This window comes from Sorex araneus, chromosome X (assembly GCF_027595985.1).
Source record: "Sorex araneus isolate mSorAra2 chromosome X, mSorAra2.pri, whole genome shotgun sequence".
In the NCBI taxonomy this organism is placed as follows: Eukaryota; Metazoa; Chordata; class Mammalia; order Eulipotyphla; family Soricidae; genus Sorex; species Sorex araneus.
The window spans coordinates 326,233,278-326,252,469 of NC_073313.1; the positions used below are offsets into that span (position 1 = coordinate 326,233,278).

At 36.3% G+C, this 19,192-nt stretch overlaps 1 protein-coding gene across 3 annotated transcripts in view; it reads right to left on the reverse strand.

Moving 5' to 3' along the window:
• The window catches only part of WDPCP (WD repeat containing planar cell polarity effector), a 326,531-nt gene that overhangs the window by 212,942 nt on the left and 94,397 nt on the right, over window positions 1-19,192 (reverse strand). For all 3 annotated transcript variants that reach the window (XR_008627320.1, XR_008627319.1, XM_055121824.1), the window contains exons 3-6: window positions 18,318-18,365; window positions 17,399-17,443; window positions 15,805-15,875; window positions 15,469-15,528 (exon numbers count right to left, since the gene is read on the reverse strand). Coding sequence is in view for 1 of the 3 variants with exons in the window: in XM_055121824.1 (XP_054977799.1) it covers window positions 15,469-15,528; window positions 15,805-15,875; window positions 17,399-17,443; window positions 18,318-18,365 (224 nt within the window). In the remaining 2 variants the exon portion in view is untranslated. The remainder of the gene's footprint in view (window positions 1-15,468; window positions 15,529-15,804; window positions 15,876-17,398; window positions 17,444-18,317; window positions 18,366-19,192) is intronic.

Here is a 19,192-nt window from a genome sequence, read left to right on the forward strand (position 1 = left end):
TTCGATTCCCAGCATCCCATATGGTCCCCTGAGCACCGCCAGGGGTGGTTCCTGAGTGCAAAGCCAGGAGTAACCCCTGTGCACCACCAGGTGTGACCCAAAAAGCAAAAAAAAAGTGGTAACTCCTAGAAAACATTTGTAAACCTGGCCAAATTCACACACAACAAAGGTAAAAAGGAAATCTTATATTTGCGAATAGTTTTTTTCTCAATTTAAAAAATTTTTTTTAAATTTTTGAAGCCAGCTCCAGCAGTGCTCAGGAGTTACTCCTGGATCAGTGCTCAGGAATTACGACTGATAGTGCTTAGGGAAGCAAGTGTTAACCAGGGATTGAACTAGAGTTAGATGCATGCAAGATAAGTTCCTTAACCTCTGAACTCTCTCTGGCCTTGCAAATGATTTTAAAGATCTAAATGAATTAAAAAATTAAAATAAAAGCAGTGTAAAGTGAATAATAAATCATACACTGTTTATGCATCAAAGTTTTTCAATTTATATAGAACTTTTATTATCACTGTTTACAAATTTGTTACATGCCTGTATAAACCTACATATCCAAGTCAAAAAGTGAGAGTAACAAATGTAATCCTCATAGTAATTTATAATCAGGAGGTTAAAGCAACTGATCAGAGGTCTCATAATTAGTAGAAAGAAGAGAACAAAGAACAAATCCTAAATTCTTTCCACTGCTGCTGAGTAACTAACATCCTTTACTCTATTTAATTGAACTCCATGTAATACTCCTTCTGTGTCTCCCACAATCCCTTTCTTCACTCTTATTCATCCTCCTCTAAACCAGTGATTATCAAATGGGATCAATTTTGGCCACTTTGAAGGCATTTGCCAATGTCTGGAGACATTATTGTTGTCACTCTCTCTACATGCTAGCCACCTCCACAGGTCTCCTGGATAGTAACTATAAGTAAGTTTTTACAGAGGTAGAATTCTCTGTTTCCATCAAGCTTATTTGAGGAACTTCAAATTTTAATCAACACTTTCTTTAAAGAATGGGTAATGAATGATTTAATCAAATACTATACAGTGGAGGCTAGAACACGGCTCTGATCAGGAGCCGAGAAAAAGCCTGCTTCATATGCCTCTAATCATGTTCAGGGCTATGACTGATGACTAATGCCAGATGTCAAGAGAGAACGTGCCCCAGGCAACTCATAGAGTTATGGTGGCTTGATAAAAGTATCCATCCTGTAAGAACACCTCCTCCTTGCTTTCGTTCTAGTTCTCAACTTACCAATCAGTCTTCTTATCTATAATTTAGTCTCTTGAGAAATTCATCCATCAGGTGGGAATGCCCGTGAGCAAATTAGCAAAGGCTATGATGCCAGGTATATCTCACACAGTAAATTAATAAATTGCCAGGCCAGTCAATAAATCAGTTGCTTCTGAGCAGGTTATTGTGAATGTTGTTAGTACAAGCACACAAGTGGAGATAACATAAGAGATAGATAAGTTTAATGAATCAGAACTTTTCTGCTCAAGTCCATGATAAATTGCTGGAGTACACAGGAAGTTTTAAAAACTACACTTACCTGAATAGTATCATCTAATTTTATTAAGGAAAAAAAGCAAATGTTGCATACATATATAGCACTGTAGCACTGTCGTTCTGTTGTTCATCGATTTGCTCGAGCGGGCACCAATAACATCTCTATTGTGAGATTTGTTGTTACTGGTTTTGGCATGTAGAATACACCATGGGTAGCTTGCAAGGCTTTGCTGTGTGGGCGGAATACTCCCGGTAGCTTGCTGGGCTCTCCGAGAGGGATGGAGGAATCGAACCCAGGTCAGCTTCGTGCAAGGCAAATGCTTACTTACTGTGCTAGAAATTTATACTAACACATGAAAATGCCAGAAAGAATATGCCTAATAATTGATAGTAGTTACCTCAAAGAGATGGAACTGGGAGTTTAAAATATGAATAAAAAAATTTCCTAACTTACAAATTTCTTTTTAAATGGGATTGTAGGGCCAGAGACACAGTACATCAGGTAGGGTGCCTTCCTTGCAGACAAGCAAATTAGGTTCAATCCCTGGCACCCCTTATGGTTCCCTGAGCCTCACCAAGAGTGATGGCCACCCCTAAGTGTATAGCCAGGAATAAATTCTGAGTACCACTGGGTGTGGTCCAAACCCTGCCCCTCCCCAAAATGGAATTCTAAATGAGTCTTTACTTTTAATTTTTTGACAATACTTCAATCATAAAAGGGCAGTTTTTAAGGTATCTGTCACAAGTTATTTTATGATTTTAAGAGATCCTTACATAGCATAAAGCATGTTTCTAAAAAGTCAGAATTTGAATCATACTAAAAATGTATTTCAACAATAGCTTCTTATTAAAAGGTTCAAATAGGAACCTGAGAGATAGTACAGTGGCTAAGGCATTTGCTTTGCATGTAGCCGAACCAGATTCAATTCCTAGCACCTCATATAGTACCCAAACCCTACCAGCATTGACGCCTGAATATAGAGCCAGGAGTAAGCCCCGAGCACAGGTAGGTGTGGTCACAGAGCCAAAAACAAACAAACAAATGGGGGGGAGGACCCAAAAGGATAAATAGTCTGAGTTCCTCTCCTCTGCAATTATACTTTTTTATTTATTATTAAATTATTCGCCCATGTCCAAGTTCTTTACTACAAAGATTATCACTAACAACTATAAAGTATGGTATATTCAAACTATGAATTATTATTTTGCAGTAAAAATAAGAAGATATGGGGCCAAAAGATAGCATAGTGGTTAGAGTGTATGCCTAGCAAACACCCAAACCAAGTTCAATTCTCAGCACCATATTGTTCCCTAAAAATACCATGCACAGTCCTGAAGGTGCCAAACTCCCCTCCCCCCAACACACACTGAGGACCACTGGGTATGACACTGGAGGCCCCTGCACTACCAGGTTGGTCCAGGATCCTCACACTACAAGGTCCAAACAGCAGGGCACCTTCATGCCTTGGCACTGAACCACCACCCAGATGAACTAGTGTCACTTCTGGCACCCTGAAACCTGATGAGAACTGCTTGAGAGGCCCCTCAAATAAAAGTGAATGAGAAGGTAAAGATAGATAAGACAAGTATGTTACACATTGCTATATGAAGCAATTTACAGAACAAGATGTAGAAAACAACTGCATTTAATTTAAATATATATACACATGTATAAATATATAAACATATATATAGAGAGAGAGAATGAGAGATGAGCATTTGTAAATGCCTGAAGGAAGGACATAAAGCAATTTTTGGACTTGATACATGTAAACAAGAATGAATGTGGGATCGGAGAGTACTTTTACTTTTTTATTACAAGTTTGCAGTGATAGGGATTCATCTTCACTATTTTAAACTTAGATATCAAAAATTAGAATAAAAGATCCCCACTAGGGATTGGAGAGTTAGCACAGTGGGTAGGAGGCTCGCTTTGCATACTGCCAATCTGGGTTCTGCGTTCAAGTCCCAGCGCTGCATACAGTCCCCTTAGTTTCTCTAGGAAAGATCCCTGAGCTCAGAGCCAGAGTAAGCCCTGAGCCCCATGGAGCATATCCCCAACACAAAACAGAACAAAACAAAAAACAAACCAAAAAAACCCATTAAATCCTTAAATATATTAAAATTAGGAAAATTAAAAGTTTCCACTAAATCCTTTTTCAGTTTCTTTTATTTGAGATTGTCATTTTTAATTGCTCACTTATACCCAAAAGATTTCAAATTCACCCTGCTCAATAGCTGTCCTTAACAAAGAGTATTTCCCAATACTAATTTTTGAAGGTGTCTCCAAAAAATAAGTTTGGAAACTCTTTGTTGCTTTATTTTGGGATGAGGGTGGGGTTGGGGAGGCACACCTATAGGGCCTAAAGACAACTCCTAACTCCATATTCATTTTTGTGGTTGGGGGAGAAGGAGCTTAGAAACTGAATGTAATAGTCCCCTATTGAAGACTGACTATGGTATCGGTACTTTCAGAATAATTTAAACTAACTTTTTTTCTCCTTCCTGCTTCCCTCTCCCTTAGGACACAAGGGTATACTTTTTGGAGGGGGAGTTAGGGAGGGCCATACTCAGTGATGTTCAGGGGTTACTCCTGGCTCTGTGCTTAGGAATCACTCCTGGTGGTACTTGGTGACTGTGTGGGGTGTCAGGATCAAACCCAGTTCAGCCACGTACAAAAGCACCCTAATCATTGTACTATCTCTCCGGCCCCAAGGTTATGCCTTTTTAAATTTACCCAAAAAAGCACTATAATAAACTTAAGCATAGCACAGATTCCTTAGGGTAAATATTGTTAAACTGTATTACTGCTTTTTGTTAAGCTAGAAACATGAAAAAAATATTTCAGATAAAAATATATCACAAAATTTTGAGCAGTGAATTTTACAACTTCTCCTACAAATTAGTTTATAAATATAATGAACCAGACATAGACTCTATGTTCCTGGAACTTTCAAATTGAGGAACTACATAGGAATCTGATTAAAGACAGATCAACAACAACATTCCAAATGATCAATAAAAAACAAAACCAGTTTTTTGAAAAATTAACAAACCATTAGGTAGACTCACAAAGAAACAAAGAAAGAAAATCCTAAAAAACCAAATCAGAAATGAAAGGAAAGACATTACAACAGACACAATAAAAATTCAAACCATCATCAGAGATTACTATGCAAAACTTTATGCCATGAAATTGGGGAATCTAAAAAAATAGATAAATTCTTAGACCCTTAAGACCCTAAGAATTGAAGCAGGAAAATACAGTGCACCTAAAAAGACCAATTATTAAAAAAGGAACTGAAATGGTAATCAAAAATCTCCCTTCAAACAAAATACCATGGGGCTGGAGTGATAGAATATTGGGTAGGGCATTTACCTTTCACACAGCTAAACTGGGTTCCATCCCTGGTATCCCATATGGTCCCCTGAGCACCGTCAGGAGTGATTCCTGAGACAGAGCCAGAAGTAACCCCTGAGCATGACTGGGTGTGACCCCAAAAGCAAATAAATCATCATCATCATCATCACCATCATCATAATCATCATAATCATCATCTCAGGCCCTGATGGGTTACTAGCAAGTTCATCAAAATCTTCAAAGACCTACTTCTAATCCTTCTCAACTTTTTCAGAAAGTCAAAGAAACAAGAATTCTCCTAAACCGTTTCTATGAGGCAAAAATTACCCTTATACCAAAAGCAAAGACATCCTAAAATATAATTATAAAACAATTTCACTGATGAATATAGATGCAAAGATCTTCAACAAAATATTAGTGAATAAAATCCAATAGCATTGTGTTGATATATAATGGGACTAAATAAACATTACTGACTGAATACATTTTTTACACAAGGTATACAATGTTCATACTTAACAAGATCATCTTAAATTTGCCAAATAGCACATTAAAAGAATCATACATTATGATCAAGTAGGATTTATTCCAGTTATGCAAGGATAGTTTAATATAAGCAAGTCAATCAATGTAATATATCTTGTCAGTACAAGGAAAACTAAAATCATATTATCATATCAATAGTTGTAGTAAAAGAATGTGATAAACTCTAATACTCATTCATGATTAAAAAAACTAATAAAATAGGAACATATGGAATTTTCCTCAATTATAATTGAAATAATTTGCCACAAATTCACAGCTCACATTATACTCAATGATGAAAAATTAAAACCCTTCCCTCTAAGGATCAGGCGTAAGATAATGTACCCACTTCTCACCACTATTATTCAATATAGTATTTGAAGTCCTTCTCACAGCAATTAGGCAAGAAAGAGATATTAAGGGAACAGAATACAGCAGGTAGGGCATTTGCCTTGCACACGGCAAGCCCAGGTTAGATCCCTGGTACCCCATGTGTCTCCTGACACCACTAGGACAGATCCCTCAGCACAGAGCCAGAGGTAAGCCTTGAATACTGCTGGGTGTGCCACCTTCCCCATCAAGAGACATTATAAAGAGAAAGAGACATTATAAAGAGATATTTCCATCCAGATTGGAAGTCAATATGCAGATGACATGAAACAATACTTAGAAAATCCTAAGGAGAAACAAACAAACATACAAAACCTAAAACCTCCTAAAAATAATAAACTTGTAAAGAAGGCTACAAAATCAACACACAAAAATCCATAACCTTTCTATACTCAGACAATGAAGTAGAAGAGAAAGAAATAAATTTTTTTTAAATTCCATTCACAACTGTGCTTCAAAACTACTTGGGAATCAGTTAACAAAAGAGGTGAGAGACATAAAAAGAAAACTCTGTGAAAACTAAAACAAATAGAAGACACAGGAAACAGAAATACATCCTCTTCTCATGGACGAAAAGGGTTAATATTGACAAAATGACATGACAACCCTCCCCCAAACACTATACAGATTCAATGCAGTCCCTATAAAAACACTCATAACATTTTTTTGAAGACACAACAAATGCTGATGAAATTGATAAGGAATAATAAAATTCCCCCAAATAAATAAAACAATCTTAGGGAAAAATATGGGAGGCTTTTCTATATCCAACTTTAAACTACTGTACACAGCTACAGTAATCAAGACAGTGTGGTTCTGGAATAATGGCAGATCAATGGAACAGAACTGAGAGTCCAGAGGTAGACCTTCAAGTACCTTTGACAAAGCTGCTCATTTTTTAAAAATATCTTTGGGCTCTGGGCTCAATGGGACCCAGGAGCAGAGACCCTCTGTCTGTTTCCCCCAATCTCCAGCGACCCAAGGGTCACACTCATAAGCCACCTCCTGCCCGCGCTAGATAATCTCCTTATCGGCCACCCTCCAGAACTCACGGCTGCTTCTCCCAGAAGAAAACATAAAATGAGGCCCCCATAACCATGCCACTGGACTCCGCACCAAGGGTGCCCCAGAGGGGGGCGTGTGAGAGCCCTCCCCGCCCCAAGGGACCCAGCCCTGGCAGCCGACCTCCACTACCCCACCGCCGCTATGCTCCATGCTTGGACCAAGCCTCACACATGAGTGAACATATTCCTGGACACATCATCATAAAGGGAAGTATATACACATGTATATATATGCATACATATATACATATATAGACATATGCCTCTCGAAGAACCCGGCAAGCTACTGAGAGTATCTTGCCTGCACAGAAGAGCCTGGCAAGCTCCCCGTTTTTGGCATGTTCAATATGCCAAATACAGAAACAAATAACAGGCTCATTCCCCTGACCCTGAAAAGAGCCTCCAATCATTGGGAAAAACGAGTAAGGAGAGGCTGCTAAAATCTCAGGGCTGGGACGAATGGAGACGTTACTGACACTTGATCCAGTAAATAGTGAACAATGGGATGACAGCGATACAGTGATACAGTGATCTTCAACAAATGAGTTGTCTTATGAAAATACATCATCTTCAACAAAGGAGCTAGAAGTGTAAGGTGGAGCAGGGACAGCTTCTTCAAGCAACGGTTTTGGGAAAACTGGTCAGTCATGTTAAAAACAAAACAAAAAACCTTAATTAAAACTTTTAAGAATGGATTAGTGGGAGCACAGCAACAGTACAGCGGGTAGGGCACTTGTCTTACACACAGCTGACCTGGATTCAAGCCCTCCTAGAAGTGATCCCTGAGCGTAGAGTGCTGAGTAAGCCCTGAGCACTACTGAATATGACCCCAAAACAAAACAAAAAAGGAATGAGAACATTCAACTACAGAGTTCATTTTACTTATTTGAAGAGCAGGAATCTATCAGAAACTGTGTAAACATTTTATATGTTACATAATTTAATTTTTATAATAAACTTAGATGTCAAGTATTTTTAACTTCATTTTATGACTACATAAACTGGAACAGACAGGTTAATTATTTTTAAGTTCACATTGCTAGAAGAGCAATTGTACAGAAGAGAAGGTAGGGCTTTAGTCATGTGGGGCTCAAAAAGGGCCACAGTCAAATCCAAAGTCTAGGTCAGAGGCTCCTAGAACCTCTCACCTCAGGGCACTTTTTGCACCTCAAAATTTGGGGGAAAAGAAATAGCAGTGGTTTCATTTAATAAAAAAAGATGCAAATAACTTAATAAGTATATATGGCCTCACAACTTATTACCCATTTGAAAATATAATAAATATACAGATATTGAAAGAAAAGCCCTTCATTTAATTCCTAATAACCACAATTGCTCATTAACAGAATGTTTCACTAAAAGAAGTTTGGAGTCATCCTCAAACCTAGGAATTGTATTGGATATTTCACCCTCATTCCTGTTTTATGTTAATTGTGCAGTATCATAAACTTTGTAAACCAGGGTGTTTCATCATCATCATCATCATCATCATCATCATCATCATCATCATCATCATCATTCTGTTCGATTTTTTTTTTTAGAAATATTTTATTGAACCACCGTGAAAAAAAAAAATACAAAGCTTTCAGGTCTAAGTCACAGTCAAATACTGATTAATCCACCATCCTTTCACTAGTGCACCCGTTCCACCACCAAGAACCCCAATACACCCCCCTCCCCCCACCCCCCATCTAAGTAGCTAATGATATTCCCATTATTCTCTATATATATTGAGTACATTCCATATTTCTATACAGAACTCACTATTATTGATTGGAAATTTATCCCAACAATCAGGCCTGCTGAATAGGCATCATCTAATAATTTCTCTTCATTGCTAAGAGTGAAGACTTTAAGTCCGCGCGATAGCGGCCGCGCGGTTTTGGGCTTCTAATATTTTAGCTCAGTTCACAGTCAAAATGGATGGCTGCAAGCATCCACTCTGGAGCCAAAATGGGTTAGGAGACCTCAGGATCACAGTCAGTAGGCGCGGAGGGTCTGCTTCTCGTGCCGCGGCTCCTGGTTCATCTCTGGGCGGAAGGCGCACCGGGAACGCCCCCCCTCCCAGGACCACCTACAGGCTACGTCACTAAAGAAAGTCCTACCTCCTGGTGGAGGGGTCTTAGAGGGTGGCTCTTACCACGTGGCTGCTACCGCTGCCGCCATTTTCGCTCAGAAAAATGGGGTGGAGAGGGAAAAAAATCCCTCCCAGGGCTGCATGAGGTTGTAGCTCAGTTCACAGTCAAACTGCATGGCTCAAGCATCTGCTCTGGTGCCAAAATGGGTTAGGAGACCTCAGGATCACAGTCAATAGGCGCGGAGGGTCTGCTTCTCGTGTCGTGGCTCCTGGTTCCCCGTTCGATTTTCTTGAGTGGTCTCAGTAACGTTTCCATTCGTCCTAGCCCTGAGATTTTAGAAGCCTCTCTTTACTCGTCCTTCCCAGCGGTGCCACATTAGAGGTTCTTTCAGGATCAGGGGAATGAGACCCATCATTGCTACTGGTTTTGGCATATGAATACACCACGGAGAGCTTGCCAGGCTCTCCCATGTGGGCAGAAAACTCTCGGTAGCTTGCCAGGTTCTCCCAGAGGGAGAACTAGGCTATAAGATGTCCGGGAGTTTAATAAAGAAATATATATGTATTATATATATTATATAGTGCATGTGTCAGAACATTTTCATAGGGATTTTGAAAAAAAAAAGAAAAGAAAACTCATTACAGGGGTTAGAAAGATAGTACAGGAGGTAAGACGCTTGCGTTGCAGGCCATTGACCCCTGTTCAATTCCCAGTACTACATGTGGTTCTTGGTTCTCCAAGTACCACCATGAATTATCCCTGAGCACAGAGCCAGAACAGCCATCAATCATCACCAGTTAAGCCCCCCACCCCCCCTGCACCAAAAAAATGTTATGACAATCATTCAAAAAGAATTCTACATAGAATTCTGATTAGCCAGCTATGGAAATAAACTTTACTCTCCCTTTATAAAATAGATAAATGCTTGGCATACATTTATTCCTACTTTGAAAACTAAGAAAATAAAAAAAGATTAGATAATTGAATATTAGATCTTTAATTCACTTAGCTTTACACATTTGCAATAATGAGAAATAAATATATGAGGGAAATTTAGTTTACATGCGGCTCCCAGAGGCCTGAGAATAGAGTGGGCATGGCAAGTGCTTTGCAAACTAACCCAGGTTTGATCTCTGGCACCACTTTTGCTACCCCGAGTCCTGCCAGAAGTGATCCCTCAGTGCAGAGCCAGGAGTGATCTCTAAGTGCATGATCCAGCCTACGAAACAAATAAAAATGTCTCCCTTTTATTGAGGCAAAATATCTCAATGCTTCTCAAATAGACACAAATGCCAAGGGTGGAGATAGGGAATTATGAGACTCTTTCAAAAAGTTATTACTATTATTACCATTATTATTATATTATAAGCTCATCAGTGTACTTTATAGTTTCTGGTCAAATCACATGGTCTTTGATCCATTTTGAATTGACTTTTGTGTGAGGTGATAGTTAGATGGATCTAGCTTTAAATCTTACATGTAGTTATCCAGTTCTCCCAGCACTATTGTTAAAAGGGCCTGGAGCAATAGCACAGCAGGTAGGACGTTTGCATTGCATGTGGCCAACTTGGGTTCTATTCCTCCATCCCTCTCAGCCCGTCAAGCTACTGAGAGGATCCTGCCAGCACAGCAGAGCCTGGCAAGCTAACCAGGGCGTATTCGATATGCCAAAACCAGTAACAACAAGTCTCACAATGGAGACGTTACTGGTGCCTGCTCAAGCAAATCAATGAACAACGGGATGACAGTGCATGACAGTGACAGTGCTATTATATTGGTTTGGGAGCTAAACCTGGAGGTACTCTAGATATATTGTTGGCTCAGCACTCAGCACTCCTGGTCACTCCTGGTAGTACTTGGGAGACCATATGGGGCGCCTGGGATCAAACTCAGGTGTACTACGTGCAAGGCAAGTTCCCTAACCACTGTATTATCTCTTGGGCCTCAAAGAAATTTTTTAATGAAAAGAATAAAGGATAAATAGCAACAAAGTGTTGATTCAATATAATGTTATTATAAATATCATCAAAACTTTCTATCATAATCATGTTCATAGTTATATTCATGTATTATGATATCCTTAAGAGTAAACCATTAGTATATCTGTGATTTCTCACAGGTCATCAAACTGTGAACTGAGCTATAAAAAAGAGAAAAAATAAAATTTTCTCTAAAACAGTGAATATTTTGCCTAAGTAAATGTTAAATATTGGAGTATGAAATTAATCTGGCTAGCTGTACATTAAACTATTGATTTGGTACCATGTCTGTGCAAACACATTCTATTATTAATATAAATCATTGTGTGATGATCATGGATTTACACAACTCAGAGCTTTTTCAGAAGAAACTAAGTTTGGGGATATAGTTGGAAAAAGACCATACCTTTCCCAGAGCACGAGCCAGTGACTGAGCATGATGGGGTCCTACTCCAAAGGGGAATCCTCTAATGAGCAGCTTTGGTGAGGGGATTCCCCACTGGCCAGGCAGTAACTTTCTCGAGATCATATGCCAGCCTAAGCTCTTTATTAAAAAACACCTCTTTCCCTCACCTTTCACAAGTATCAGGCCAGTATGTCCATAAAGCAAAGCAAGATGGCAAAAGGATTAGCATTTAACCAGAGCTTAGAGAAAATTAAATTTAAAAAATCTTACAGTATCAAGTCAGAAAGTTTGATATCTAATAATAGGGAGTAGGAGACAAGAAACAAACATCAAGAAAAACAGAAGGAAAGAAAGTCCAGAACTGAAAAATATTCGTCTCCAGTTTGAAAAGACTCAATGACTGGAGAAAGACCAAAGCCAAAGAATGTTTTGTGAATTTTAGAAAACAAGAGATAAAAATCGAAAAAAGTTTTCAGAGTTAAAAAAGATACAAAAGAATAAAACATACATCATAGTACAAAGGAATAAAATATACATCATGATGCATCACGACACAGTAATGAAAGACACAAAGGAATAAAACATATTAAAAAGACTTACATAAGACTTTTCAACAGCAAGAAGTTAGAAGTCTGCAGAATGATACTTTTAAAATTCAGAAGGGAAGTGATTTCTATCTTAGAATTCTACAACTAGAATTCTAAACTATCATACAAGAAAAGACATATTCAGACTTGTTAGCTCTCAAAAAAATTTTTTGACCTATCACACGTCTCTCTCATAAAGTTGCTGGAAAATGTGTTGTCTTACATCAACAGAGTAAACTAAGAAATAGGATTCTTAGGATCCAGTAAAATAGAAACTGATAAAGGAAAGAGGTGAGAACACTTAAAGTGATAACTATTCCTGAAGCCTTGAGAGTAACTAGGCCAAATGGGTACCAGAGGATAGAAGGTTCTACTAGGGATGTTGAAGGGAAGGAATAAATGCAGCTAAAAGATCATCTGTCCATCCTGATACATAATTAATAATAATAGTAATAAATAACAAAACATAAAAAAGAACTAAATCTTTGTTTTGTGCACATCCTGCAGTGGTGGAGGTGTGAGGGTGGGTTGGAGGTGTTTAATCATGGCTCCTGCTTGCACCTGGAAGGGCTCATGGGACCATTTGGTGTCTGGAATGACACCTGGGACTCTCATATGCAAGGCATGTGCTCAGCCTGCTGAGCTATTCCTAAAGCCCAAGAAAGAAATCTTTTGGTTCATGGTAACAGGAAATAAGTAGGTAATGCCTCCTTTCCTAAGAGTTTTGAACATTATGCTTTGGTCATTTTATGTTTCTGACATTTTATAGCTAAATAAATATTTCACAAATAGAAATTAATTTATTTTTAAATTTATGTTTATTAAGTCACCATGATCTACAAAGTTATTCATAATACAGTTGTTTCAGGCATACAATATTCCACCACCAATCCCATCACCAATCCCTCCACCAATGTCCCAGCTTTCCCACCAATTTCCCAGTCTGCCCCTCAGCAAACAGATAATACATTTATTTCATATTACTTGATCCAAAAAAAAAACCTTAATAGTAATGAGAAATGTGATTATCATAAAATAAGTAAATAAAAGCCAATTTGTGATTGCTATATGATATTAAACACATTTTATCTTGGGAGTCACCAAGCCAGATAGGTGCATAAAAAAAGAACTTTAGAAGAACCTATGGAAACAGATTAATTTGCAACTAACAAAAACCTAAGGTGTTCCTTCCATAAACTCAGCTCTTAGTACTCAATTTTTTATTTTCTATGTTAGAAACACACACATTTTTAGAAGACCTAGCTAACAATTCTCTCTAGAAACTGAAGAAGTGGACAAATACTATTAGGAGATCTCACAAAGGCACCAGCTTGTGGGGACAAGCCTGGACCTGATGACAGGGTCCAAGATATCTCTAACTTATTTAAATATATCACATCACCAATGTCTGGTTATAAAAGAATTAGTTTTGGGAGTAGCCTACCAATCAAGGGAATAAAGCACAATATGTGAGACCATAAAAATAGATAAATTAGTTTCTCTGGAAATTTAAAAAGCAAACTCACTGATATATAAGTTTAAAAAAAATCACTATTATCAGGGTGCCATAAAGCAGAAAAATTTTACATATAAACTACGATAGAAATTCCTTTTCTAAGCTGTTTCATTTTAATGTGAGAGACATCCCTCCTCATATTCCCATCATCCATTCACAAACACACAAAACTTGCTTTAAATCTAATAAAGTCTATTTATAAAGCATTGCCTAGTGCATATTTTAAGATTCATGACATGTCCCAACTCACCCTGCACAACAGTAAGGGTGGAGATCATGAGACACACCTCTTACTATAGGTGGTAGGCTTGCCCTCCAGTCAAAGAATTTTGAGCTTGCTTTTAAAGGTGAGTAATGGCATTGAGAAGTACAATTTGAGTTGTACAAAGTTAAAACATTTCCAGGATATATTTGTATTCAAGTTTCAAAATCTGATTTAGAATTTTATTCAATCAAATTATAAAAATTTAAATAATTTCATCCTTGTAAGTAAAATGTAATATTAGGAAACACTATGATTCTAAAAATAATGGTAATTATTTGCATACTTATAAACAGTTAGTGATACTTAGATGCAAAGTCATATTTTTACCAATTGAAGAGACCACTAATTGTCTGTTCACAAGTAAAAGTTTATTAGTTTATATAAGAAAAAAGAAAACTAGAATTCACCAAAATGAGTCTATAGCTGAGTAATGGATCAAGATATGTTTGTAAGAAGGGAATGCCCTGCCACAGTGGCAGGGTGGGGTGGGGGGGAGATGGGAGTGGGGAGGGTGGGAGGGACGCCGGGTTTACGGGTGGTGGAGATTGGGCACTGGTGAAGGGATGGGTTCCCGAACTTTGTATGAGGGAAGTATAAGCACAAAAGTGTATAAATCTGTAACTGTACCCTCACGGTGATTCTCTAATTAAAAAAAAATAAAATAAAATAAAATAAAATAAAATAAAATAAAATAAAATAAAATAAAATGAGGACAAAAAAAAAAGATATGTTTGTAATTACTATCAATTTGATATACTGATTTATGGATAGAGTCACTGGTCTAATTTCAGATAGCAGTAAAACCTAAAAATAAAGATGTAAACAGTAAATAATTTAATTTGTTAAAGGATATTCACCTTCATACAGCAGTTATAATTACTAATAGTACTGCAATAACTATACTTATATATATTTATGAGTAGTAAAAGACTAATTTTTTTATCAAAAGCAAGTAAATTTTTCCAGGCAAGTTGTACTTTTAAGTCCTATCAGCAAAGCTGAAGTATTTCTCCATCATTTGTGCTCAGTGGACACCCATTATCATTTCCTCATTATGTTCTGAATCCAAATCCAGTAAACATTAAGCTGACCTTGCATAGGGCCAGCACTACTAAGTGCTATCCAAAAGAATTTTCTGTGATGGAAATGTTCTGTACCTACATTGTCCACCATATGATAATATGTATCTATCAAGCACTTACAATGTAAGTAGTGCAACTAGGGATGGAATTTCAAATTTTATTTAAATTTTAATTAGTTTAATTTCATTTTAAATAGCCACAGGCGACTAATATCTACCATGTTAAAACACACATTAGAGGGTTCAAAAAGCAAGACAAATGTCTTGTTATGTTAGTTAGAATTGTAGCCTGTGTGTTGATTTCCATAAGTATGGCAGTTACTCACAAATGCTTTCTAAAACTGTACCCAAAAATTCCTTTGTCTTGTGATTTTTATCTTTATTCAAAAGGATGATAAATGATGTCAGTAAAAAATTGGTGCCAGTAATCATCAAATACAATGTCCAGGCAAATCCAAATAAAAAATACATTCTGAAAAGATTTTTATTAGCTTTTATTTTGTGTCAGTACAACAATACTAATTAATGTGGTAGTCTGGTGGCCTATGTCAATCTTTCTAATGTTAGTACTAGAATGACTAGAATTTAAACTATGAAATATCTACTCCTAAAAAGTTTTGTCCATTACCTATCATAACACAAGAATACCAATCACTGCATAGTTTTCAGCTCCACTGGTTAAACACTGCAAAAGCATGTCAAGCCATTTTACCTGACAGACATATTTGTTCTTCCATTTGCTCAGCACACACTGACTGTTTTGCATCAGCTCCTGAAGGAAAGAGAAAAGGAGAGAGTGCAGTTGGCTATATACATTGTTGTTGTCAGTTAAAGTGCTTCTGATTTGCAAGCAAAAAAAAAAAAAAAAAGAAAAAGAAAAAAAAAGTCAGCATGGCACACAAAGATGCAACTGTTTTGAAACTCCCCACTGGACAAAAGCAAAGCTATCATCACCATGAGAGCTGATCCTTTATGAAAATTAAAGCTGTTGAAAGATGTTTTAAAACAGATTTGTTTGTTGCCATTTTGGAAACTTTTGGAAAGATACCTCCAACTCCTTGAGTGAGTCTCGAAGTTTTTCTGGGCGTCTGTTTTTGAGCGTCCACGGATAATCTCGTGCTGGCAAATAAAACATGTACTACAGTTAGTTAAACATGACTTAAAAAGTAAACTCTGCTTAGCAGTGAGCCTTAGGAAGATTAAAATAAAACACCTCCTTAACTGAGAGGAAGTGGGCTTCATTTCAATCATCAAATGACAGCCTTTTGAAAGGCTTTGTCATACGAACAGGATTTTTACCACAAAACAATCTCCCAGATCATAATTTTATGATGACAACTAACAAGATTCAGGAAATCTCTGGGAAAATTCCCTGGGTCTGTGAATTTAGTACTTAACGGTAAATGACCCACTCTTTGCACTGGAGAAGAGTTTTTGTATAAATTACAATTAAATTTTAATCCAAAGAAATTGAAAAGTCTGCAAGTAACCTTAGATCTGAAAATTCTAATGAGTAAACAAATATAGTATGGAAAAAATTCAATACAGAGAGTGAATTTAAAATTAAGCATCAAAGAAGAACATGTTAAAATTAAGGAAAATTTGAGAAAAATCCAAGTTTTAACAAATTAGACAACAGAGCTCTTTTTTTAATTTAAAATAATCCTCTTGAAAATTTATACACAATTCAATATGAAAATCTGTTTTAAATATATTTGAAGATAAAATTATTGGAGATAAGAAGCATAGCTCAATATTTTTAAAAAACTAAAATTAGTCCTGCTTACAGGATAAAAATTTTAATTCATTATACCTAATGAATTAAAATACTGTGAAAATGAATTTACCTTGAAATCTCCTAAATAAGTATAAACAAGTCATATCCATGTGTATTTGCATGTGTATAAATATATGTAATATATATAGACATTTAAATATTACAGAAATTTAGAAATTACATTAAAATTTTAGTTTATATTTCAAAATCATTTCAGGAAATTAACTTCGTTCTATAATCAATTTGTGTTATGTACAGCATGTGTGCAAGATTTAGTCTGTGCTTTAGTTATTAAGAATGTTTTTAAACTAAGTCAGCTTAATCATTTAAAGCACAAGGAATACCAGCTCCACCTAGATTACAAATAAGACATCATTAAGTCATCAAAAACGTTATATTGAAGTCAAATTTCACAAACATTTACATATTTAAAAAATAAAAAGAATCCAGAAAATAAAATGCCAATGCTAATCTTTCTAAATCTTATTTTCATTTTTTTAAATGGGTAAAATACATAATAATTTGGCAAAGTATGAATAATAAAAAAGTATCAGAATAAGGTGTTACCAGAACATGGTATATTTATTTTAGATACTTCGAGTAATAAAAATGTGGTTAAGAAAGTTTATGCTCACATTAGCATGTATCTTACCAGAACTGAATAAAGATTTCAATTAGAAACACCTAACAAACATAATTTACTCAGTTTATAAACCAAACAATGAAAATTTATAAATTAAGAAATTTGAAGAGAATAATATTTCCTATTTGTGTAGAACTTAAAATATTATTTAAAACTAAAAATTCAGGGGTGTTAAAATTCAGTTTTATCATAACTTAAAAAAAATACATAAAGTAAGCTTACATTCTGCCAGCTTCTGCTTTTCTTCTAAGTAACCATGCTCTGTAGCTTGGTGAAGGAGAAACAGAAAGAAGAGAAAAAACTGAAAATTATTCCTATTATAATAAGCTATATTTTTCACATGCACATATAAATATATTGCACACACTATTAAGACAATAAATTATGCTGAATTTTTAAAAGACAGTTTAAAATGTCATAATTTGGACGTTTTAATTTTATAGAAGTATTTTCTAAATTTGCAGTGAAAAGGCTTACATAGCACAACAGGTGGGCCAATATCCTGAGCTCGCAATCTCATCACATTGAAAAGAGAACTGCAACCGAGCCCAGAACTGAGGCTGCTTCAGTCTGTCATCAGGACCATGAAGTCAGCCTATTAAGCACCAAGCTAAGCACACAGGATGCCCACACAAGTCCCACTTCAACAGAGACCAAAACAGGAAGTAACTCTAGCTAGAAAGACCTTTTGGCCCATCATGAAACTTCTGGGATTAGCAGGATTAATCAGATAAAGAAAATTGATCATTCACTCAGAAATGCCTATTTCAGATATCAGGTAAGGATCCAGGAGGCCAGCGTCAGTGGGACCCATGCATTAACAATGCCCTCTACTGGGACACTGATAAATAAGCGTGCATCGACTGTCCAGTTATCAATCTAATCATCAGTAAAATGAAATTTTCATGTTTTTTATAACATTTTCTCAACACTGCTTTATTTTATACAGAATAGGTAACATCCCTAACATTTTTCCATAAAACTAAAAATGGCTTTTCTTGAAAGTCTAGAAATCATCTCAGGTTCATAAACACAGAGCTCATCTAAAGCTGTGTTTTATAGTTTCAAGCTATACAAAACTGTGTTTTATAGTTTCAAATACTAGTTTGCAAAAATTATTTGTGTAGAAAGAAAACTGTACCTGGTGGCTCCTTCTTGTCATAATATTGGTAGACTCCAATGTCTCTATCTACAAGGGGGAAAAAAAGGAATTGTAAAAAAATTATAAAGAATAAGAAAACAAACCATATTATATGACTGTGGTGAGGTAAGCTAGGAAGGAGGTAAAAATAATATCTTTATGTTTTTAGAAATAAAATAGTTCAAAACTATCTAGACTTGAGTTAATTTTTTAGGGACAGGTATGAATTGGAAAATTCACCAATCTAGTTAGGAAAGATTTACACAAAACTAAAATGGCATAAAGAATAAAAAAAACTGAAGTGAGACCAACCTTTCTCTTTTACACTTCCTCTGATATTTTTCACAGGTCACTACCAAAAGGAATTGACACTAAGCAATATCCAAACAAAATTAGTGGATGGAAGAAAATGCCCTATTAGATTCTGGGGTATGGTTTTCTTTTTTCCAATTTAACTCAATTCAATATGGAGTTTGGGGGAAAGCTGCAGGAAAGAAAGAGAGGATTAAAGGAAGGTATGGATAAATTATCTGAAGCTTATTTAGATACAAAAAGAAAAGAAAAAAACCCTTCCAACCCTATTCAAATTCGAATGTTCTGTTGGGGCTACAAAAAGAAGCAAAGCTGGGCTTCCCAGATGTTAACAACTATTCAACTATGAATCCGTTCCGGCAACTTAACTACAGAAGAACAAAATAATTTTGTGTTTTTGTCCCATAAGCAGTGAAATATTTTTCTTTGAAGTAACAGTTGCTTCCTTCCACACAAAATAGCAAAACACCCTGTTGCTGACAAAGATTCTATTCCTAAAGAAGTGGAAGCAGTGCAGGCTGCCCCCTAGTGACTCATTGCTCAAACTTTCTCTGAATTATGAA